The sequence below is a fragment of the Pseudophryne corroboree genome, chromosome 4 (assembly GCF_028390025.1).
Source record: "Pseudophryne corroboree isolate aPseCor3 chromosome 4, aPseCor3.hap2, whole genome shotgun sequence".
Taxonomy (NCBI): domain Eukaryota; kingdom Metazoa; phylum Chordata; class Amphibia; order Anura; family Myobatrachidae; genus Pseudophryne; species Pseudophryne corroboree.
This window is the reverse complement of record NC_086447.1, coordinates 731,692,712-731,718,439: the sequence shown is the minus strand read 5'-3', so window position 1 is coordinate 731,718,439 and position 25,728 is coordinate 731,692,712. Positions and strand designations below refer to the sequence as shown.

The 25,728-nt window shown below is 46.6% G+C and overlaps 1 protein-coding gene across 1 annotated transcript in view; it reads left to right on the top strand.

Moving 5' to 3' along the window:
* Positions 1–3,304: 3,304 nt before the first annotated feature.
* MAL (mal, T cell differentiation protein) overlaps positions 3,305–25,728 on the top strand; it is a 51,906-nt gene continuing 29,482 nt past the window's right edge. The window contains exon 1 of the mRNA XM_063918079.1: positions 3,305–3,498. Within this exon, the coding sequence (XP_063774149.1) occupies positions 3,394–3,498 (105 nt within the window). The 5' untranslated portion in view covers positions 3,305–3,393. The remainder of the gene's footprint in view (positions 3,499–25,728) is intronic.

Here is a 25,728-nt window from a genome sequence, read left to right as displayed (position 1 = left end):
TATCAGCCCCCCATCCGCAGCCCATTGGATGGGGGGACAGCCTCGGGCTTCACCCCTGGCCCATGGGTGGCTGGAGGGGGGGAACCCCTTGATTTAAGGGGTTCCCACTCCTCCAGGGTACCCCGGCCAGGGGTGACTAGTTGGGTATTTAATTCCACGGCCGCAGGGCGCTGTATAAAAGTGACCCCCGGCTGTGGCATTATCTGTCCAGCTAGTGGAGCCCGGTGCTGGTTTCAAAAATACGGGGGACCCCTACGCTTTTTGTCCCCCGTATTTTTGGAACCAGGACCAGGCGCAGAGCCCGGTGCTGGTTGTTTAAATATGGGGGAACCCCTGTCAATTTTTTTCCCATATTTTTGCAACCAGGACCGGCTCAAAGAGCCCAAGGCTGGTTTGGCTTAGGAGGGGGGACCCCACGCAATTTTTTTTCAAAAAAATAACACTTTCCCATCCCCTTCCTACTGATAAACATGCACGGATCTCATGGATCCCTGCATACCTATCCAAACACGGGATAAAAAAGCAGGTCTGTTTTTTTTTAGCACTTTTTTACGATTTGTATTTCTGCACGGCAGTGTTTAGCTATTGACGGCAGTGTTTGTGATTTGCACTTTTTAGTAAATTCCCGATTTCTACCAAATTGCAGGCGTATTTGACCGATGGTGTATTGATTCGTGATTTTTTTCCTAGGACTTCCAAAATATTACGAATGCCCTCATCACTGCCGTGATTTTTGCTTAGTAAATTACCGAGATGACACTTTGAAGAAAAAACGGCATCTCGGTCAAAATCGGGACCTTAGTAAATATACCCCATAGAAGGGTCGATTCATGAAACATACATAAGCCTTTTGGCTGGGGAAATCAAGAAATATCTTTTCACAACATTTATTAAGTAGTAAACATAATTTCATGAAGCAGCCCAAAACTGAGCTGTTCTCTGCTTTTGTTAAAAACATAACACCATCTACAGCGCTATATTTAAGTTTAGGGTTTCCAATGTCCTCATCGTCCTATTGCAAGTTCCATCACATGCATGAATAACCCAATATTGTGTATGCCACATGTATGGCCTTGCTTGTTCATATATACTCCATAGGCAAACACAGGGGGGTTTCCGGTTGCCCAGAAACCCCCCTTCTCTTGGCAAGTGGCTGAATTTATGACAACAAAATTGGTATATAATATGTTTATTAGAGCTGGCGCTACATCTTGCAGTTGAAGGGACAGAGCAGAGCTGCTGCACATGCCCAGTGGTAGCAGCTTCTTCTACCAAGTTTGCTGTGTGTGTGTGGATCTGAGTCCTCAATCAGTGCACTGGACCAGTGAAGAGACAGGAGCCTTACCATGAGGTGGGAGAATTTTTTGCTTAGAAAGTTCAGTAGTGGTTCTATTATGTTTGTGTATTATTATGGGATGTTTAACCTTTTCCTGACCACTTATCTTATTTATATTATTTAAACGTTTGATACAGCCATACTATAGACCATCTATAGTGTTAAATATCAATACTGTTTTCCATACAATATCCAGTGTACAAAAAGACCAATGTTTACATTAATGTTCAGGGTCGTTACTAGGTTCTTCTACCTCTCTCCCAGACTCCAGCACTTGCTCTAATGTTCTGCAGAGTGGGAGATTGTGGACTTTATTTGGAAACCCCCCCTCTAGAAATCCTATGTTTGCCACTGTATCATATTTGCAGTACGTAAGAGGAGGATCTTGTTACGTTGATGCTGGGGGGGGGGGGGCGAAACTGTATCACTGGAAAGGTACGTCTACACAAGAACTCTCCAGAATATGCTAAATAGAAACATCCTACAGGGTAAAAAGGTGACAAATGATGATGATTTTCAGATAATGGGGTCTATTCATGAAGCAGTGAAGAAGTGAGCCAGTGGCGAAGTTGCCCATGGCAACCAATCAGCATTGAAGTAACATTTGTAATTTGCATACTCTACAATTGTACGAAGCAGGGGATTGGTTGCTATGGGCAACTTCTCCACAGGCTCACTTCACTCTTTTCACTGCTTCATGAATAGACCCCAATGTTTTTTAAAATACCCTCCAGGGTACCCCGGCCAGGGGTGACTAGTTGGGTATTTAATGCCACGGCCGCAGGGCGCTGTATAAAAGTGACCCCCGGCTGTGGCATTATCTGTCCAGCTAGTGGAGCCCGGTGCTGGTACAAAAAATACGGGGGACCCCTACTCTTTTTGTCCCCCGTATTTTTTGCACCAGGACCAGGCGCAGAGCCCGGTGCTGGTTGTTAAAATACGGGGGATCCCCTGTCATTTTTTTCCCGTATTTTGGCAACCAGGACCGGCTCAAAGAGCCCGAGGCTGGTTATGCTTAGGAGGGGGGACCCCACGCAATTTTTTTTCGTGTTTTTTACCGTTTTTTAAACATTTTTAAAAATCTAATCAAAATCCGTCAAATCGGCTGTTTTTCAACAGCGGGACTGTCAAATTAGTTTTTTATTGAATATGTCGAATTCCGGCACCCACCTGCCGGAAATCGACGGTCGAATTGTGTCGAATTTAAAAACGGGCGAAAAAGTGCCGCAATTCGCCCGGAATTGCGTATACCCCATAGACCACTATATGTCTTTACTTTTATAGAACAAATATATGTATTACGCATTTGTGTCTTGATTTTTTTTTTGTCCTGCATTCCATGAAACAGCTTGTAAATCATACACACCTTTTACACAAACCCAATTTTGTGGAGTTGAGCGATTATGACAGTGTGCATCTGCATCTAAGGCGTGTTGCAACCATTTTGGAGGCGTGTTTAAGTATGCAGCTGTAATGTTTCACCTCATTTAAATATCCTGTTTTATTAAAAATTAAATATATATTTTTTCCTTTTTCCCATATCTAGTACATATAGTAAATCTGCTTTTTGGCAATAATACAGATCAACGTCTGTGTATTGCTCATCTGATTCATATAACTGACAAAACTGAAGTATTTATATTTGGTCTGTGTAAAAAAATCTAAAATAAAGCAAAGATTACTGCTGTTCTAGTATACTTGATGTATACAATGCCATGGTATTTGCAGCCATCCATTCACTCCATAATAGGGCGGGTCATCTATCTCTTCTAGAATAGAAATCTTTTCCTGTTATTCTTGTATACCTACCTAGGCTATTGTTTCTCTTAAGATATCCAGTCTCATTTCTCCTAACTAATCTGTGACATACTGTATGTGACAAGCAATCACTAAATTGTTCAGGGAGTGGTATGAGACTTACCATCCCTTCCAGGTGGAGTAACAAGTGAATAACTATTCTGTAACCTGTAGGAGTGGCACCTTAGTATTATACAGGCACTGTAGCAGAAGAGTGCAGATCTGTCCGTTCAGTTACCTCTTCAAAAAGACTTTGCAGAATGGCATCAACCACTGCGGCACCTGTGTATGGGGATACCTCTGTACTACCATCAGGACTGAAAACTGCATATTCTTTCCCTGACTTACTAATGATACTTGAATTTGTAAGTATTAATATTCCACAAACTTATTCTTTATTTTGTAGGTTCCATTAGGAAGCATCTAGGTAAAAATATATTTGTTTCCCTAAAATGCTTTCCATTAGATTCTGCACACAAGCATACAAAAGCTCCTAACGGAACACAATGGGGGAAATTCAATTTTTTGAAAAGTCAGTTGGGTTTCTGTCTGATAGAAAGGAAAAAACAGACACCCAACTGACTTTTCAAACAATTGTATTCCCCCAATGCATTAGTTTTATTTACTGTATGTGTGAAATGTTTCATTATGTCAGTTGTATTGTAATAGTTATTTTATGTGTCTTGCTTTGTTTAGTGAGTGTTGGGTTAGTAAACGTTTAAACTTGTGTAGATGGAGATGTTGAAAAAGCTGAAACAATGTGTCTGAGATCAAAAAAACTCAAATACAAAGAGAAAAAAAAATCTGTTTCCTTTTTAAAAGTTTTTGGTGTTACTGACAAACCCAAGAATAACTTAACTTCAATTCTATTTTCTCTCTGTTTGTAAAGATCTTTTTAGTTTTGTTCTCATTTTACTAATCTTAAAAATATATGCAAAAGAGTGCCCTGTTATGCTACCTCATTACAATGTTGATGTGAAGCCATGCATACATCCTGTTGCTGCTAAGTCCCCTGGGTGACTGCAATGCACCTGGGGCTTCCACCTCCTTAGGAATACTATACCATGGAGATGCATAAGATTTTCATGGGTAACAGGGGAGAAGGTGGCTTTCTTTCTTCTGGGGCAAAGACACACTCCTATGGTCTACATTAAAGTATTAAAGTATTAAAGAGTATTAAAGAGTTTACAGAACCTAAAGCTTGCATAAAATGCTGACATCCAACAAAGAGAATAACATACATTGGTCAAGGTGGAAAATATGGAGTTGATGGTCGGGGGCCTGGGGGTCTCTTAGGTGCTTTTTAACATTATACTGTATAATGGGTGTGGTATGTTAGATAGACTAGACTTAGGTCGACTGTGTCTAGGTCGACCATTATTGGTCGACAATAAGTAGGTTGACATGCTTTCTAGGTCGACAGGGACTCTAGGTCGACATGTACAAGGTCGACATGAGTTTAAAGAAAAATTTGGGTGTCGTTTTCTTCGTGGAGTGACGGGGAACCCCTGTTAGTGCACCGTGTCCCCTCGTATGGCTCACTTTGCTCGCTATGCTTCGGGCAAGGTGCCTCGCTCCGCCACCGCTGCGCTCGGTACAGGTTACCGTTCCCAATTGTAGTCCATGTGGATCGTAAAGTATGAAAAAGTTCAAAAAATTTAATTTTTTATGTAAAACTCATGTCGACATTTTGTCAAGTCGACCTAGTACATGTCAACCTAGGGTCCCTGTCGACATAGAAACCATGTTAACCTACTTACTGTCGACCAATAGTGGTCAACCTAGACATTGTCGACCTAAGCCTTGTCGACCTAGAGACCGGATCCCCTGTATAATATAGATGTATACAACTGTGTGATGGGGATTTTAGAAAAAGAATGGAACTCAAAGGAGGAAGTTTTGGTGGTGTAACCCTGAAGGTGTAGTGGAGGTGGGGCAGTTATGAGGATTTTGACACCATCACCATGGCAGTTGTCAGGTTTGGGAATGTGGGAACAGGCTGAAAGGGAACAGGGCAATGAAGGGGAGAGAAGAGTAGGGTGGAAGGAGATGAATTGTGAATACAGGGAGGGAGCAGGAGTAATTACGGGTGTGGTATGCGTTCAGCATACTGATGCCGGTATCACGACAGCAGAATGCCGGTGGGGAGGGGGGGTGCAACAAGCCCCTTGCGAGCTCGGTACGCTCGTCACGCTGCGGGCTCAGCACGGGTTCTATTCCCACTCTATGGGTGTCATGGAATAGTCCCTGTTGGTGGGCATGCTGACCGCCGAGATTGTGAGGGGGCGGGATGTAGTGGGAGGTATTGTGGTCGCCAGTCATGTAACTACATCCCAGTAATTACAGTGGCAAGTGATGTAGACATATTAACAATAATAATAATAATAATAATTGATAATAATAATTTTATTTATATAGCGCTCTTTCTAGAATAGCAGCCGTGCATCTGTACGCAGCAATAGTGGATGCGGGCACATAGTTATTGACAGCAGCAGATGTTTATGGGGCGGGGTTTCAGTATAGTGGGGCATGGCATGCAAAATGGGCGGGTGTCAGGAGCATTTTCGGGGTGGCTGCGTGGCGCTCTGATAAAGAAATGTTGATGGACTGCCTGCTGGCAAGGGGTCAACAGTAAATCGATGCATCCACAATTAAATTGCAGACACATTGTTGGGTGGCGCCACAGACATGCCCTGTGCTGGGCGGCCGCCAGCATGTGAGAAGCCGGAAACAAGATCTGCGTCCATCTCTGAATAACCCCCATACGCAGTACTGAAGCAATGAAGTCATAAATATATAAAGAGCATTAAGATACTAAAGGGACTTTAATAAATGGAACAGCAAATGACTAGATAATTAAGAATATATGAAGGTGGCAGAAGGGTGATAGACAGTGGAAGTGTCTGTCTAGCTCCAGTGTTGAGTAACTGGGGTTAGCAGTTCAAGCGACAGCAGGGACATAGGACCCTGGGGGTAATTCCAAGTTGATCGCAGCAGAAATTTTTGTTAGCAATTGGGCAAAACCATGTGTACTGCAGGGGAGGCAGATATAACATGTGCAGAGAGAGTTAGATTTGGGAGGGGTGTGTTCAATCTGCAATGTAATTTGCAGTGGAAAAATAAAGCAGCCAGTATTTACCCTGCACAGAAATAAAATAACCCACCCAAATCTAACTCTTTCTGCACATGTTATATCTGCCTCCCCTGCAGTGCACATGGTTTTGCCCAATTGCTATCAAAAATCCTGCTGCTATCAACTTGGAATTACCCCACCTATTCAGGTTGGATCGCTAATCTTGCTAAAAAGCAGTTGCTGCGATCAAATAGTTGTCGCTCAGACACCCATTGTAGAAATTGCGAATGCACCGCAATGCCAACCATACGTAAATACCAGAACAACAAAGAGTTTTTCCATCTGCGCCAGGCAAAGTCGTCCACAATTCAGCATAAGCAAGAGGCTGGAAGTGGTTATTGCTGATGTCAGGGACCCACCCGAAAAACACCTTGCCACTCCTGAGTTTTTACAAACACACCCACAAAACGCCATGTTTCCTCCCCTAAATGCAGGCTTCCTGTCAATCAAAATGTGATTGCGTTGAAGCACAATGCTTTTGCAGAAATATTTGCTAATCGTGGGCGTGAAAAATGCGCATGCTAGGTTGAGTTTTCATGCAGGAACATGTTCAGAGATGGATTGGAGGAGTGTCCACAGGCATATCTATATCATACTTGCCTACCTGACCCTTTCCATGAGGGAGAAAATGCTCTGTTCCTGGACTTTCCTGGTAATGTATGATTGCCATCACCTGTGGTGAGCTAGTTAATTGATAAGAAAGGCGTGTCACCACAGGTGATGGCAATCCTACATTACCAGGAAAGTCCAGGAACAGAGCATTTTCTCCCTCATGGAGAGGGTCAGGTAGGCAATTATGATCTATATGCCCCTGAGTACAGGAAGGCCCCTGGCTCCAGGAGGGCCTACACTGCACACGCTGCACCCATTTCTTCAGTACTTACCTCTCCAGAGTCCTGGTTCTGCAGAGGCAGCACAGTGGCCATTTTCCCTGTGTTTTGTGGATGCACAATAGGTGAATAAACCAGAAAATGGCCTCCAGTCCGTGTTCCCCAGAGACCTTCAGTATACTCTAGCACTGCACTAGAGTCTACTAGCACTCACTGCTCATATACACTAGTTGGCTAGAGAGGAGGGTGCCTGGAAGGAGAATGCACATGAACCACCTCCTCTCTTGAAATGCCCTTGGGAGTATCCACAGGTGGAGCACAACAGTCTTAAGGTAGCAGAATGGTCACAATACATTCAGTAGATTGAGAGGCAAGGTCTAGTTTTGCAGCGACGAGCAAGGCCAGGGCAGGGCTGTTTTAACAGCATTGGCCCCTATCAACTTATTCACTGAATTACATTTAAAAAAAAATCATAACTTACTGCTCCTGTGGTCCTGCGCCATTTCTCCACATGCTTCCATATAGTGCAGGGGTGGGGAACCTCCGGCCCGCGGGACGTATAAGGCCCGCAAAGCCGTTTGGTCCGGCTCACCCGCTCCTCTCAGTGTGACACGCCGCCGCACAGTCCGGCGGCAGCGTGTCTCAGCTTTCACCACACGGAGGAGAGCGCGGATATTGTCGGGCGGCGGCGGCGTGTAGGACTTGAAACCAGCCTCGGGTTCGTGAGCCAATCAGAGCTCGCGGACCGGCAGCCAATCAGGAGCCACGGCTGCCGGTCCGCGAGCTCTGATTGGCTCTCAAACCGGCGGGTGGTTTCAAGTCTTACACGCCGCCGCCCAACATAGCCGCGCTCTCCTCCGTATCCCCGCCGAAAGGAGCGGGACGGGACGGGGGGGCATCTGTATACCTGGAACTGTGGGGGTCATCTGTATACCTGGCACTATGGGGGTCATCTGTATTCCTGGCACTGTGGGGGTCATCTGTATACCTGGCACTGTGGGGGCATCTGTATACCTGGCACTGAGGGGCATTTGTATACCTGGCACTGTGGGGGCATCTGTATACCTGTCACTGTGGGGACATCTGTATACCTGGCACTGTGGGGGCATCTGTATACCTGGCACTGTGAGGGGCATTTGTATACCTGCCACTGTGGGGGAATCTGTATACCTGGCACTATGGGGACATCTGTATACCTGGCACTGTGAGGGGCATCTGTATACCTGCACTGTGGGGGCATCTGTATACCTGGCACTGTGAGGGGCATCTGTATACCTGGCACTATGGGGGCATTTGTATACCTGGCACTGTGGGGGCATTTGTATACCTGGCACTGTGGGGGCATCTGTATGCCTGGCACTGTGAGGGGCATTTGTATACCTGGCACTGTGGGGGCATTTGTATACCTGGCACTGTGGGGGCATCTGTATACCTGGCACTGTGAGGGGCATTTGTATACCTGGCACTGTGGGGGCAATTGTGGATTTGGCACTGCACTATTGGGGGCATATGTGTATCACGTCTCATTTTAACTGGCCACATCCATTTTTTTGGCGCGCGCGGGGGCAGACTTGTATGGCCCCCGAAGGATTTTATAAATATCCAAATGGCCCTCGGTAGAATAAAGGTTCCCCACCCCTGATATAGTGCATGACAGTTCTCTGATTGGTGGATAGGTCCAGTTATCCACCAGTCAGCATGCATTCACTGTCTGGCTGCAGTCTGGGCGGCAGATGGAGAATTCTGCCTGGGAGCTCTGACTGTGTGTAATTCACAATAAGAGCGGCTAACCAGAATACTCTACCTTCCTCCCAAGAAGCTCAGAAGGCAAGAAACCCAGTGGACAAATGCTCTTTGTCCCAGCCCAAAGACCTCTGGAATTGTAGGGCACTGGACAGCTGACAAAAAGAACAGCAAAAAGAGGGAGGCATAATTGGGGAGACAGATCAGGAAGGAAGTGCAGCCCGGGAGACCAGTGGGAGAAGAGGGTGAATTAAAGGTGTCTAGGCCAAACCTGCAGCCTAGAATAGTGGTGGCTGCCCACTTCAGGGTCCAGAGTGGTTCTGAGTGGGCACAATCAAGAGCCTATTGGATTAAGCTGAGACTCTTCCAGAGCTTAGCGATGGAGCATGTCCTGGATAACTCAAGATGCTTAAGGAACAGAGAGTATGAGTTTGTTTGGGCCCCAAAGGAGAGCTCACCCTCATGTCTTGTCTACATTCATTGCTGTCTCTGTATTTGAATGATTGGTGCCCTGAATTATTTGTTATTCATTCTAGTACAATTCCCATCCATATATCCAATAATCATTTACTCAGTTGCCTCAGACTTACTACTTTGACATATCATACCTTGAGCAGTTACATAATTCTTGGAGTCAGACTGTAAATGGTCCATCGTGTTGCATAATTGTGAGGGTGTGTCTCCATGTCCCAGGAAGAGTTGAGTATCAGGTTTAGCTCATATGAACTTGCCTCTTCTACATTTGTGAACAACAATAGAGCTAGTTCTACAAAGTATAAATAATTCTGTAGAGAGACACTGAAAGTGTTAGGCCAAAGAGCAGAGAGAGACATCCAAAGAGACACATCCACTAATATGCCATACAAGGGGTGGTATTCATGTGACCGGCGGTCAGCTGACCGACGGTCACATGACCTCCTCCACCATCCCGCCGTTTCAGTATCCCGGTGGTCGGCATGCCGACCTATAGGGACTATTTCCACTCGTGGGTGTCCACGACACCCATAGAGTGGGAATAGAATCTGTGGCGACCATAGGTCGCCACCGAGCCCGCAGCGTGGCGAGCGCAGCGAGCCCGCAAGGGACTTGCTGCACTCGCCCCTCCCCGCCGGGATCCCGGCGTCGGTATGCTGCCGGGATCCCGGCGTCGGTAAGCTGACCGGCGGTCAGGAGACCGCCGGTCAGCCATACTACACCCCATACAAGTACCACCATGATTTCCTCTTGCTGTTTTGATTTGCTGTATTGTCCAGACCTTTTGCAAAATAGTGGCACCTTGCCTCCAGAAGATCCCTGGCCTTTCCTCAAATGTATAACCTTTACCCACAAAGTACCCTTCATTGTAAAGCAGGGGGCAGTGCCCAACAGTTATTGAACTGGTCAGAGTGAGACCTAATAATCCATGTATGTCTATTAAGATTATAAATTACCACCTCAGAAATGAAGCAGAGCTGGTTTTCCATCACAATACTCTAAAGGGTAAATTTACTAAAGTCTCTAAAAATGAAAAGTGGTGATGTTGCCCATAGCAACTAATCAGATACTAACTTTCATTTCTCTATTGCATCCTAGAAAGTGACAGACAGAATCTGATTGGTTGCTATGGGCAACATCACCACTTTTTACCTCTATGGGGGTAATTCCGAGTTGATCGCAGCAGCAAGTTTGTTAGCAATTGGGCAAAACCATGTGCACTGCAGGGGAGACAGATATAACATGTGCAGAGAGAGTTAGATTTGGGTGTGGTGTGTTCAATCTGCAATCTAATTTGCAGTGTATAAATAAAGCAGCCAGTAACTATTTACCCTGCACAGAAACAAAATAACCCACCCAAATCTAACTCTTTCTGCACATGTTATATCTGCGTCCCCTGCAGTGCACATGGTTTTGCCCAACTGCTAAAAAAAAATCCTTCTGCGATCAACTTGGAATTACCCCCGATGTTCCAGAACTGATAAAAAAAACCTTCTTGCTTGCTAGCCTTTTTTCTTCAACACTTTCACTGTAGTCTACACTACAGCCGTGAAATAAAATAAGGTACCAATTAGCAAAATCCAGAAAACAAAATATTTTATAAAACTAGAGCAATACCCAAAAATTCTACAAAATTATACAGCACACAGGTGGCTTCCATACTAATAAAGGCTAGAGATATTTAGACAGTATAAATTCATAATGTCGACATGGGCATATTGACAAATTTCGATATACCAACAGTCACAGTATTATGAGACTATGACCGAATTTTTCTTTAGATTTAGGGTTAGTTAACATGTCTATGGGGAACCACATGGTCGACATGCTGATATTCACAAAGTCAACAGTCTTTCATTGTCAATATTATGTCAATATTGACATTTGACATGTCGACCTCCCATCCATGACGACATTCCAAATGTCAACATTCAGGACAGGTTGACATTCTGCACATCAACTTATTGATGCACATCAACAATTTATATCACACCCATATTAATAAATAATTATTATGATTCTCAAAGTCCATTAGACTGACAAGATCAAAATATGCTTAAAATTGCAAAGAACGTGATACTTAGTGCTGCCAAACACCTCTGACTTGTCCAGTCATGGACTCCACAAGACTTCTGAAGCTGTTATGTAGTATCTTGCACCATTAGCAGCAGATCATTTAAGGGGGTAATTCAGAGTTGACCATAGATGTGCTAAATTTAGCACATCTACAATCATTAACTCTGACATGCGGGGGGACGCCCAGCACAGGCTAGTCCGCCCTGCGTGTCAGGCCCTGCCCCCCCCCCCTCTTCCCACACGGTGACAATGCTTTTGTACCTGACGAGTAGCTCCCTACCTGCACAGCTCCTGCACACTGGCAGGGAGCTACCCGCCGCATACCGGGTCACAGCGATTGCATGTGACATCACGCAGCCGCAGCGGCCCACACCCCGAATGGTCCAGACACGCCTCTGTTGTTCGGACCGCGCCTCCTCGACAACGGCGTTCTAACGCCGTAGGCACGCTCCCTCCAGCCCCGCGTCTGATAGCATCTCACTGGGCTCCTGGGGTGCGTACACGCAGTGCGGCTTCTCCGCGTGCATACTCCACAAAGTAATTCAGAATCCGATGGCTGCCACTGCAGCGATGCAGTCTGAATTACCCCCTAAGTCCTATAAGTTGTGAGGTGGGATCTACATGATTAGACTTGTATTTCCAGCACATCCCACAGATGTTCAGTCAAATAGAGATCTGGGAAATTTGGAGGCCAGGTCAACACCTTGTACTTTTTGTCATGTTCCTGAAACCATTCCTGAACAATCATGTATTGTGGCAGGGCATATTTTCCTGCTGAAAGAGGCCTATGCCATCAGGGAATACCATTGACATGAAGAGCTGTACTTGTTCTGCAACAATGTTTAGGCAGATGGTACATGTCAGAATTGCATCCATATGAATGCTATGTCCTAAGGTTTAACAGAAAAACATTGCCCAGAGCATCACACTGCCTGCACCAGCTTGCATTGTAACCTTGGTGCATCCTAGTGCCATCTCTTCCCCAGGAAAATGACACAACTGTACCTGGGCATCTACATGATGTAATATAAAAAATGATTCATCAGACCTGACCACATTCTTCCATTGCTCCATCCTTGAGTTCAGATGCTCACATGCCCTTTAGGCGCTTTTGACGATGGACAGGGGTCAGCATGGACACTGGGATGCTCTGTGTGTTCTGCAATAATTTATGCTACAGGAGCTGTTCTGTGGGATCAGACTAGATGGGCTAGCCTTTGTTTACCATGCGCAACAGTTAGCCTTGGGCACCTACGACCCTCTCGCCAGATCACAGGTTATCCTTCCTTGGACTAATTTTGATAGGTTTATCTCCCTCTCCTTCTCTTTCTCCTTCTCAAGCACTCTCTCCTCCTGCCTCTCTTCGTCAACCCCCCCCCCCCCCCCCCCCCTCACTCTGTTTCTCGTTGTGAATACCTTTTCCTCTACTTGTTTGACATTTCACCCCTTCCTTTGTCAAGCAGTGAAACTTGAAATAATAATGGAGTGCCTTATCTTCAAAATATGTGTGGCAGATTTGAATCTATTGTAAGCATTGGTATCTGTCTCATGGAATATCAGGAGTATGTTTAAGACCGGGATCTAGATACATGGTTGACAGTGACCACGTCGACATTCATAATGTTGACATGAGTCAATATGTGGACATACACCATGTTGACATCCACTACATGTACGCTTCCTCAGAGTTTCGCCATGTGAAATGTTAACATTCTGAGGATGCCGTAGAGAGGGTTTGGGTTAGACTGCGAGTGTAAAAGGGGTGTGTGTGTGTGTTAGGGTTAGACTGTGGAGGGTAGGGATTATGGTTAGGGATAGGATAAGTACTGTATACTTACCGGAATGCCAATGCATCACATCACTCTGCCGGAACGGTACGTCAAGTGACTGCTGGGACCCAGAAGAAGATGCAGGAGCTACTGGGATCAGATAAGTGACCACTGGACCACTATTCTATCATGTCGACATGTCATCCGTGTAAAAATGGTGTATATTGACAGTCACTGTCGACATGTTAAGTATGTTGACATTCCGACATTCTCATGTCGACTTGATGCAAGCTGAAATTAAAACTGTTGACCTGACATACCACATCTCGGACCAGTGCTTTTTGTGGGTTTCAGTAGCAACATTTGTGTGACATGGCCCAGTTAAGTGGGTTGTACCGTGGAGCAGAAGGTTCCTAAACAGGTGCTACTGTGTAATTTTGAATAGCAGAATGTACTTCCCTATCAGCTGCATAAATTAAGTTATTGTAAATTATAATTGTGCTTGTCAGTCAGCCAAATAGTGTGTGATTTTTAGGAACACTCCTTGATCTATGGAGTGCTATAGAGATATACTGCCCACTTCACACATGCAAATCATAATGTATAGAGGCTCAATTCTTTATCAAGGGTTATAAACCCATTTTATTATACAGGTAATACTAAAGAGTACAGGGCAGGGCTGGCTCGAGGGCTGTTCAAGCACAGTGGCCGAACAAGGGCAAAATACTGTTAGGGGTGCAGTGCGGTCGCCGCCTGGGGTTACCATGAGCAGTGCCCAGAAAAAGAAGGTGCCCTTTCTGGCTGCTCTGCATCCTTTCGCCCCACAACCCTTCTCCACCCCGAATTCTCCCTACCAGTCCCTTCTCCACCTACCCTCTCCAGCCCGCCGGCTGACAACCTTCAGCAGTACTTCTTGTCCAAATTCTCCCACCTAGTCCCCCCCCATAGCCCTTCTCCATCTGCCTTCTCTAGCCCTGGTCGTCACCCAACAGCATGATTTTACATTTTGCTGTATTACATTTATAATTCCAAACATATCCATTCCTCTTTTTTCCTTAAATGTTGTGCATTTCATTACCCCGTTGAGTTTACTACATTAAATAATGCAATGCTTAAACTTCCTATTGATTTACAATGGTTTTGTGTGAAAGTTCAATGTGAGAAGAGTCATGTCGCCTCATTTGGCAATATATCTTACTTCACTCACTCAGTTTGTTTGACTTAGATCAGCGATATGTACATGGTGATTTCAAAATCAGGATCGTTAATATGTTGATTTGAATGGTTGCGCAATATGAATGGATAGGAGGGAAGGGCGAGGGAGCAATAGGGGAGGGGGGGTAGGGGGGGGGGGGGGGCTTACCCAGGCATGTTACCCAGGCCCAGGCTTGCTTGAAGAGCCTGGTGGGGGCTTTTGGAAAAAAAGTCCTGGAGGAGTAGGAATGCTCCCCTCCCCGGCAGCTAAGACTGTACTGACTGCACTGTGTCCATAGGTTCTACTAATTAATAGGCTTGCCATAATATCCCTTTGATCTGGGACACCTATGATTTTCACAGGTTCTGTGACAGGTTGACTTCAAGGGCGGAATGTAACAGAGTCAGAGTTCGCCGGATGTGCAGGATGCCGGACGAACTTTGAGTTTTTTTAAGGGGGTAGTCATTTACAAGGCAAAACTATGGGCCTAATTCAGACCTGATCGCAGCAGCAAAATCGTTCTGTAATGGGCAAAACCACTACAGGTGGGGCAGACACTGTATAACACGTGCAGGGAGAGTTAGATTTGGGTGGGTTATTTTGTTTCTGTGCAGGGTAAATACTGGCTGCTTTATTTTTACACTGCAATTTAGATTTCAGTTTGAACACCCCCCACCCAAATCTAACTCCCTCTGCACATGTTATATTTGCCCCACCTGCACTGCACATGGGGGGTAATTCTGAGTTGATCGCAGCAGGATCTTTGTTAGCAATTGGGCAAAACCATGTGCACTGCAGGAGAGGCAGATATAACATGTGCAGAGAGAGTTAGATTTGGGTGGGTTATTTTGTTTCTGTGCAGGGTAAATACTGGCTGCTTTATTTTTGCACTGCAATTTAGATTGCAGATTGAACACACCACACCCAAATCTAACTCTCTCTGCACATGTTATATCTGCCTCCCCTGCAGTGCACATGGTTTTGCCCAACTGCTAACCAAATTCCTGCTGCGATCAACTTGGAATTACCCCCATGGTTTTGCCCATTAGAGAAAAAGTTTGCTGTTGCGATCAGGTCTGAATTAGGCCTTATGACTTGTAAATGATTGCCCCTTTAAAAAAAAGTCTGCATTTACCCTGGTTTTATTCAGCCACAGAAGCTGTGAAAATCACAGGTGTCTCTGATGAAAGGGATATTTTGACAATCCTAACCATTAAGGAAAAGTTCTGAAAACCTGTATACAGTTTGGTAAAAACATAGAAGCCAATCAAAAAGCAGGAAGTCATCACATCTTATTTAATTAATTAATGCAATTTGGTTTTCTACTGTACATGAGACATGACATTAGAGCTGTGTGCTTTTGCATAATAATGTAATACAGTACATAAGTTAAAGTAATCATAGCATTTATATTATTTCCCTGGTATAGACGTCAGAGGCTCAGAGGCAGGCACAGCGACAGGGGTTACAAGGTGGGTATCTGTCCCATACCCCAAAATTCCAATGGGCCCCAAGTCTCGGATGGGCCAAAACACCAATCAACCACCTACTGTATATTTAGAAGGAAATTGAAATTAGGAACCACGCAGACCGGTGATGCAATAATAAGTAGAAACGGAAACTCAAAAGTAACCCTGCCCCTGGTTACCCCCATCTCCAGTGAGGATGGAAATGTCATCAAGTGCGCTGCGCATGTGCCCGAGTATTCAATGACGCCTGCAACAAAGTTTGCTTTCCGGAGCTTGATACATATTGGTAATGTGGTCAAATTGCATTTTGCCGTTAGTGCATCCTGCCCATACCGTAGTTACACACACAGAGACATTCAAACATACTATCACACACATATACACATCCATAGTTACACACATGCACACATGCAGATGTAGCCAGGGTAAGCACACCCACGACTATTTGCGGGAGCAACTTGTTTTATATGATGTGTGCGCATGTTTATGCGCACGTGTGAATAATTGCACCTGTGGCTCATAGACTTTACATTGTGTAATCACATGTGTGACGATTCGCACCCCGGCACTGCAAGTTGCATACGCATCACACGCTGGATGAAAGTGGCTGCATCTGTATAAAGCCACACACACACATATATACATACAGTCATATTCATCCATAGTTACACGCATACAATACTCACATTTATACACACACATACAGTCACACACTAATACCCACACATACAAATGACCAGTGACGTGTAGTCAGGGGATGCACGGTTGGCAGAGCCTCACCTGTCATACTCGAGTTTTCACTATAAAAATTATTAGAATAATACAAAGAAGATATTTAGAACATATAAATAAATCTTCTTTGTATTATTCTAAACATTTTATAGTCAAATGTTGCCAAATTTGTTGAGCACCTGGGGGTCAAGAGAGGTGAAGCAGCTACCAGCTCTGCCTCCCCTCTGGTAGTTATAAAGTGCCTGTAGCTGGGGGTGGGGCTGCACTGCAGCCAATAAGGCTGCAATGAAAAAGGACCCAATGGGGGGAATTCAAATGTTTGAAAAGCCGGTTGGGTGTCTGGTTTTTCCTGTCTAGTAGATAGGAAAAAACAGACACCCAACTGACTTTTCAAACATTTGAATTTCACCCAATGAGTCAACTGTCAGATCTGCCTCACCGGTGGTGGTGGTGTGTGTGTGTGTGTGTGTGTGTGTGTGTGTGGGGGGGGGGGGGGGGGTTATTGAACCAATGCCTGGCCACATAGTCTTAGTAGCCTCTCACCCCCATGTTCCCTGCCCCGTCCGTATGCCACTATCCCTGGAAATGCTGCTGCCTAACAGGACGTTATAGAAGACCTAGCAGTGTGGACAGCCGATGCTCCCATCAGTGGGGAGGACCCAGCAGCAGCAGCTAAGGTTGTGCTGGGAATTGGTGACAGAAGTTGGCAGTGTGTGCTCCCAGTAATTGTACAATTGGATACCACCTGGTACTGTGCTTGTCCTTTTCTCTCCTCCTCTCTCTGCTTACTGACCCCTACCAGTGCCCAGGTCTGGCTAAGTGGCAGCAGCAGATTTTGGGACAGAGGTGAAGGAGCAGAGGATGCCCCCAGTGATGCCCCATGTTACCCTGTGCCCTTATGTGCCTTATGTTACACTGTGCCTACTTATGCCACAGTGCCAATTATTACCCTGTACCCCCTGTGCCATGTTTTACCATGTGCCAACCTGTGCTATGTAATATGTATTACCCTTTTGCAAACCCAGTGCACCTCTGTGCAGTGTTCCCTATGCCATGTGTTACACTTCCCATCGTTCCCCCTTTATAATAGATTTAAATTTATACATAAAAGTAGCATGGGTTTGTTTTCTTAACTGAGAACAGAATCAGACAACTGAAAAAGGAAAAAAGGGAAAACTATGCGCTCCGGTGAGTAGCACTGCACTATGATTGTCAGCAGCCTCTCGTAGAAGGGAATTGCCAGTCCCTTAAAACAAAACTATCAAACAAATAACAAGTGGCGCTTGACGATCAGAAAGTTGAAAACATTTATTTATATAAAATGTATATAAAAATTACAACAACCTCCCGGGGGTAAATGACAATATTAAAACATCGCACTAATATAAGTATCCGTATTATAGCTCCGCGTTCAAATTATGATAAAAACATCAATAATAGATGATCTTATTTGCATACAATTAATTATTAATAACACCTGGAAGGTCATAAACCGTGCTGGGTTCAATATATGCACAAAGATATAAGACTGTTAGATACTTAATCTGAACAAGAATCACTCACGGCTGTGTGCTTTTGAAAGATTGCATATGTCACAAATTCATGGCAATGAACGGCTGGTGCAGGAAAAAGAAATTTAAATGCACAATTACCGCTGGGCAGGAGCTTCTTCGGTCCCTGCTCCCTGGTGTTGTCCCGTTGTCTGGATAGGGACACACACCAGAGCCTCAGCGGATGAAATTGATGCCGCGCCGTGCGGGGTATCCCGATGAGCCGTCCCTGCCCGATCCACACCACCTCCGGCACCTCCGCGCTTTCCAAACGGAGGCTGTAAATTGATATTACCGGAGTTATTATGGTGATCGTTCCGGGTGTATATGGCCAGCAGTCGGCCTGTCTTCGGTAAAGCAGACACCCGGTGTAGACTCCGTGCGCCGATCTGTGCCGGGCTGGGAGGGAACGGCACCTGTAACTTCTACCGCCCCAACTTGAGATGGGCGGCTGGGGCTGTAGAGATGAAGACTGCAGTACGAATGTTCCTGACTGCAGTAGTTATTTACCGGGCTCCCATGCACGGTTCTATGGTGGATTGGAAGCAGACAGCGGTGTTGATCCTTGAAATGCAAAGCCTGTGTCCTTAACGCATTTCAACGCCAGCAGGGCTTCTTTTTCGAAAGGCAGGTATACCTGGGAGTAGGGGTGGTCAGATCTTATACCTGCTCCACAGGTGACTGCTGGCCATATACACCCGGACCGATCACCATAATAACTCCGGTAATATCAGCTTATAGCCTCCGTTTGGAAAGCGCGGAGGTGCCGGAGGTGGTGTGGATCGCGCAGGGACGGCTCATCGGGATACCCCGCACGGCGTGGCATCAATTTCATCCGCTGAGGCTCTGGTGTGTGTCCCTATCCAGACAATGGGACAACACCAGGAAGCAGGGACCGAAGAAGCTCCTGTCCAGCGGTAATTGTGCATTTAAATTTCTTTTTCCTGCACCAGCCGTTCATTGCCATGAATTTGTGACATATGCAATCTTTCAAAAGCACACAGCCGTGAGTGATTCTTGTTCAGATTAAGTATCTAACAGTCTTATATCTTTGTGCATATATTGAACCCAGCACGGTTTATGACCTTCCAGGTGTTATTAATAATTAATTGTATGCAAATAAGATCATCTATTATTGATGTTTTTATCATAATTTGAACGCGGAGCTATAATACAGTGCATACTTATATTAGTGTGATGTTTTAATATTGTCATTTACCCCCGGGAGGTTGTTGTAATTTTTATATACATTTTATATAAATAAATGTTTTCAACTTTCTGATCGTCAAGCGCCACTTGTTATTTGTTTGATAACTGAAAAAGGAACCCCACACGGGGGTATAGAATTAGCCCCGAATATTTTTTGGCCACGGAAAATGGATTTTTCATGATTTTTAAATGTTTATTGCAGATTTTTCCAACTGAAAAATTTTCTATTTTTGGGTGAAAACACATAGGGCAGTATTCAATTATTTTCACCCCCTTCCACACTTGTTTCTGCTGACAGGTCTGGTATCATCACTTCAGCTCGCTACCCCCGGAGTAGCGAGGGCGCCCTAACCCTTTACACAACTAAACCTGATTACTATGGGCGCAATATGCGCAATAACGTGGATCACTTTAGAAAGGAGATTGGGCGTGATATATCATTTGAATACCGCCCATAGAATCTGGGATAAGTTCCTGGACCTTTGTTTTTTCACGAAAAAATGGGGCTGATAGGGCTGGTAGTCGTGGATTTTTCTCACTAGCTTGCAGTTTAAAAGAGATCTCTAATAACTGCTGCCAGTGGCAGCACTTCAAGAACAATTGAATATCCCCGGGGGGAAGAGTTTCAATTAGCAGTGGTAAATTACTGTAACTAACTGGTTATTGCCCTTAGTTTTTGACCGAGCACACCCAAAATGGTTTTCAGTCAGCTTTTAATGTAACCTTCTCCCCACAAATGTTATAACAATTATAATTTGATATGGAGTGCTAGTAGAGATGTGGTACGTCACTACAGTAGTTAACCAGTGTCAATCTCAGACATTGTAAATATAAACAATTATATAGAACTAGCTGTTCTACCCGCTCATCGCACGGGAGTTTCTGATTTTCACAGTTTTAAATATAATTTGGCATTAAAAATTTGGTAAACCTATAGAGCTGTAAATCTGAGACATCTTAATGTAAGTAAATATTAATCCATGCTTCTTGGCGTTACCCGAGGCGCACCCATAGCAGATACGGTAAAAAGTGACAGGACCATTTTTGTAGTTTTTTAAATTCTACCCAATGGAGGTGCAATCCAAATTTTGATCTCATTGTCCGTTTGGACGTTATTGTTCACGCAACACAAGCCACGCATCAGTAATGACATCATTATGTCAGCCCCCTTTTCATCCCCCTAGGGAGGGTTTATTAAAATTCTAATTACGCGGTGTTCCTATTTCCCACCTGCAGAATAACCATGTTAAATTTAATCTTCCAAACATGTCGGAAAGTAAGGGAATAAGTGATGAGTCAGTCAGTGAGTGAGGGCTTTGGCATTTTTGCAGTTTATTAAACTGTACACACTCGAGGTGGAATCCAAATTTTGATTCAATTGTCCATTTGGTCGTTATCATTCACGCAACGCAAGCCATGCATCAGTAATGATGTCATTATGTCAACCCCCTTAAATTTCAGCTTCCTAACATATCTGAAAGTATGAGAATTAGTGATGAGTCAGTCAGTCAGTCAGTCAGTCAGTCAGTCAGTGAGGGCTTTCGCATTTATATATATAGATAAAACATAAAGACAATCAATAAAAACATAAATGAGAAACACTACCCACTATGGTATTTAGGTGGCTGCTTTCTTTTAATAAACCAATTGGTGCTTTGGTTAGAAAGATCTGTGTAATTGAAAAAGACAAGTGCCTGGATTAAATCATGTAATAATTTAAATAAATGAAGACTTTTTTTTTTTTAAAACAAAGTGAGAAGTGCATATGTACCAAAGCTATAAATATAATCAGCTTATTTAGTCAAAAAGACGTGTATCTTGCCAGGTGGAAGGAGGCTAAGAAGGTGATCAGGCATGCAAAGGCAGGAGATACGGAGAAAATGGTCCAGTCAGTAAATAAAGGGGGCAAAAATAAAAAAAAGTATGTCTTTTTGTAGATGACACACAGATATGCAACATGGTAGACATTACGGGACGGGTAAAACAGATGATTGATGATCTAGGTAAACTTAAGGAATGGTCAGGAACATCGCAACTACAGTTTAGATAAGGAGAGTGCCTGACTGGGCACGATATCTGTATAAGAGTCTGGCAATTTTGTGATTGGTTAAAGAAGGTCAAATTGTTGCTAGGCAGATCAGAGTTTTGGGTGAGTGATAATTGGGTAGGGCCAGCCTATCGGTGAGTGTAGGGGAGGTGTTTAGTTCATGTAGGGTAGAAACTTCCAGAGTGCTTCCTCTTGTCGTCTGGAAGCCCAGAAGGATAAGTAAAAGCTGATTGTGCCTGCCTGTCTCTCTTTTCTTTCAAGTTTCTCTCTCATTCTCTATTTTCCCCTGATCGCTTTTCTTATATTCTCTCATACCCTCTTTTACTCATACTCATTTCTTTACTCATTTGCTGTACTTTCCTATATTGCTCCTGCATCTGTGTGCCTCCCCACCTGCCATGCCCAGACCTAAGCGCTCAGCATCCCGTCCCCTAAGGCTTGCGGGGGCCGCTCCCGCATCGGGAGCTGTGCGCCTCCGCCGCCCTGCTGCTGTCCCCTCACGCCAGGCTCCGAACTCCGGGGTGGGAGGCGCGACGGTGCCCGTTCCGTCAGCGCCTCCCGTCTCTGCCCCCGATGCAGCGCCTGGCGGCTCCGTGCGTCCCGCTGCTGGCGGGTCGGGCACGGCGGCCGCCAGCGCAGGACAATCACTGCCTAGCGCCGGGGACTCATCATCCCCGGCCGCGAAGGTGGCTGGGGCTGCAGCGCCGGAAAGCCGCTTCTCTCCCGCGATCAGCGGGTATGGGGCGGCTGGCGCCGGCGTGGCTGCAGGGGACATGCGCGGCGGGGATTCGGCACCCCCAGCCGCGCTGGTTTATAACGCTGGGGAGGTCGCGGGCGCGGCTACCCTGGGGCATAGTGGACCCCCCACGGGTCCCGCGCCCGGTGCTTTTGGGGCCCCTGAGGCACCCCTGGCTGCTGGGGGGCATCATATAGCCTCAGTAGCTGGGGGGGTCAGCGGGCAGTGGGGGGGTATGCAAGACACCAGTCAGACCCTCCTGGGTCAGGCTCCCCCTCTGGTGGCCATTTTAGGACAGGGCTGCTCACCTCATCCACCTCAGCAAGCTGCTAGCAGCATGCTGGGTGGGGAGTCGCAGCCATCTGGTGGACACTTGGAGGTGCTGCGGGCCTTTTCGGTACATGGCTCCGCAGCAGCCTCTGTGTCTTTGCCAGCCCAGCATTCCGTCACGGATTTTCGGTCCATGGCGGGGGGTGGCTTTGCTACAAACACCCTTGGTTTGCCAGCTTTCTCTTCCCCCAGCAGTACGGGCCTGCCTTACTTGCAATTCCCATTTCCCACGGTAGTTTCGCAAAGTTTCCCCCCGATAGTCTCCACCCCGCAGGTGGTCCAGTCGGTCTGGTCCTCCGGGATGGGGCAGGCTTTCGGACACCCGCATAATGTTTCTTCCTTTTCGGGGGGGTTTCAATCCGCGTCACTTCCGGCGCCAGCTTTCCATCAGTTCCCATACTGCCAACCGCCTTATCCCCCGGCGCAGCCAGGGCCTTACGGGTATCCGTGGCAGGGCGGTTTCGGGTCCCCAGGTTTCCGCGTTCCCAGCGTTAGCCAAGCTGTTGCGCTGCCTCCGTACCTTCCCACGGCCCAGGCCCCGCCAGCTCAGGTGGCACCGCCTGGGCCCGGTACACCATTGCATTCGGTTGCCCCGGGCGGGGAAGCGCCGCGCCCCCTCCCCGTTTCATCCGTTGGTGGTGCTGATGGGCCGGGTAACTTAATTCCGATTGTTTTTGTTCCCGAGGTTAGTACAGACTGCTCTGCAGCCCCTCAGGCCGCACCGGTACAGGACGGATCCGGTAGGCGTGGTGAGGTGGACCCATCTCCAACCGATGCCGTTTCTTCAGTTCCAGGTGTCTCGCAGGCGACTGAAATGGCTGACGTCCCTGGCCCTTCCGGTTCTGGTGAGCATGACGCTACTGCTGATTCATCTGTTGTTTCCTCATCTGAATCCTCTGCTAGCAGCGAGGGGTCTGATTCCCCCAAGCGCCCGCGCAAGCTTGCGAAATTAGTCGCGCGTGAGGTCGCCAAGGTGGTAGGGAAGGATAAGGTGCCGAGGAAGGCGGTGGCTACTGATCAGCTGCCGAAAAAGGCGGTGGCTCCTGATGAGCCGCCGTTGTTTTCGGAGATGGTGCGCTGCGCGAACACGGCTGTTACTCGGGGTTTACGGAAGAGGATGAAGGAAAAAATAGTTAAGGGAAAATTTGTCGACCTTTTCACCCTCACGGACGACATGAGGAAGGACTTCGACAAAGCGAAGAAGGCGGGGGGCATCGGTGAAAATGCTTTTCGGAGCTTTCATCATTGGTTAAGGGGTTTCTTAGTCTTTTCTGCGGTTTACCTAAAAACGCGCCCTGCCGAACATCTTAATGTGGTAAAGTACATGTTTTTAATTAATGAGATGTTCTTAAAGTACAAAGGTTCCGTCTGGAGGGATTACGATGAAAAATTCCGTAAGAATCAGGATGGCAATCCGACGTTACCTTTGGGCTTTAAGGATGTCGAGGTTTGGATGGAGGTTTCCAACCAAGCGAGTAGTGTGGTTGAGGGTCTGGCCAAGAGGAAGTTTCTGGGGGGCAAGAATGTTACTGGTACGGCGGCAAAGGGCAAGTGTTTTGCGTTTAATGACTCTAAGTGCACTAGGGGTGCGGCCTGTCGTTTTCGTCACTCCTGCCGCGTCTGTGGAGCCAATCACCCCGCCAAGGATTGTAAGTCCGGAAACGGGGTTAAGCAGGCCGACCAGGGCGCTGCAGGCGGCAGTGCGAAGTAAGGCACCCTCGCCCATAGTTGTACCTGAGTTGGCTAAATGGTTGCACCGTTATCCCAGAACGGAGGATGCTGAGTTTTTGTTAGCCGGTTTTAGTTGCGGTTTTCGTTTGCCCATTTCGGAATCGGTTCATGTTGTGTCTCGCAGGAATTTGAGGTCGGCGACGGAGTTTCCTCATGTGGTCAGGCAGAAGGTGGAGGCGGAGGTGCAATTGGGTCGCATGTGCGGTCCTTTTGCATGTGAGCCTTTGCCTGGGTTATGCGTATCTCCCTTGGGAGTAGTGCCCAAGAAGGCGCCGGGCAAGTTCCGCTTGATACAACATTTGTCCTACCCGCATGGGGGCTCTGTTAACGACGCCATTCCTGAGGAGTTTTGCACGGTCAGGTACCAGTTGTTTGACGAGGCTCTGGAATTGATCCGGGGTTTTGGGCCCGCGGCCCTGTTGGCCAAGTTGGATGTTGAATCCGCTTTTCGCCTTCTTCCCCTTCACCCCGACTCTTTCAAGTTTATGGGTTTTCGGTTAGGCGGTTTCTTTTATGTTGACAAATGTTTGCCGATGGGTTGTTCTGTCTCTTGCGCCTACTTCGAGAAATTTAGCTCGTTCCTGCATTGGTGCATTGCTGCAGGAACGGGGCAAGTTGGCATCGCCCACTATCTCGATGATTTTCTATTTGTGGGCCCAGGAGACAGCAACACCTGTCAGGAGCTCCTTTTTTCCGCGTCCGCCTTGTTCAAGGTTCTGGGAGTGCCTGTTGCTCACGATAAGACAGAGGGACCCACGTGTTGCCTTTCTTACCTGGGCATCGAGGTTGACACTAGAGCAGGTTGTTGCCGTATTCCGGCCGACAAGGTAGCGAAGCTTTTGGGACAGATCGAAGAATGCTTGAGGAAGTGTAGAGTTAGACTCCGTCAGGTGCAGTCCCTTTTAGGCTCCTTTAATTTTGCTTGCCGGGTCATACCTATGGGGAGGGTGTTTTGCCGCAAACTTGAGAGGGCCACAGCGGGAGCGACTGGGCCGCACCACACCATTCGTCTGTCTCGGGAAATTAAGGACGACCTTAGAACTTGGTCGACCTTTTTGGTAACTTTTAATTCGGAATTGCTGTGGCCTCTCCGGCCCGTCGCCAATTCTTCCCTGGAACTGTTTACAGATGCTGCCGGTGCTACGGGTTTCGGTGCTTTTTTCCAGGGCGAGTGGTGTGTTTCGGCCTGGCCCCAGTCTTGGGTATCGCGTGGCTTTACGGCTAACCTACTCTTATTGGAACTGTTCCCTATAGCGGTGGCAGTGGAGTTGTGGGCCCCTAAGTTGGCGAACCGGACGATTGTCTTTTGGTGCGACAATTTGGGGGTGGTACATGCGGTGAACAACCAACGTGCATCATCGCCGCAGGCTTTGCGGCTGTTGAGATTTTTGGTGTTACAGTGTCTCCATTTTAACATCAATTTCACGGCGAGGCACGTGCCTGGGGTCGAGAACGACATCGCGGATGCGCTGTCGCGTTTCGATTTTCCCAGGTTTCGCAGGTTGGCCCCCAGGGCGGAGGCCCTAGGTTTGACTTGTCCAACTTCTGTCTGGCAGATTATAGAACTGGCG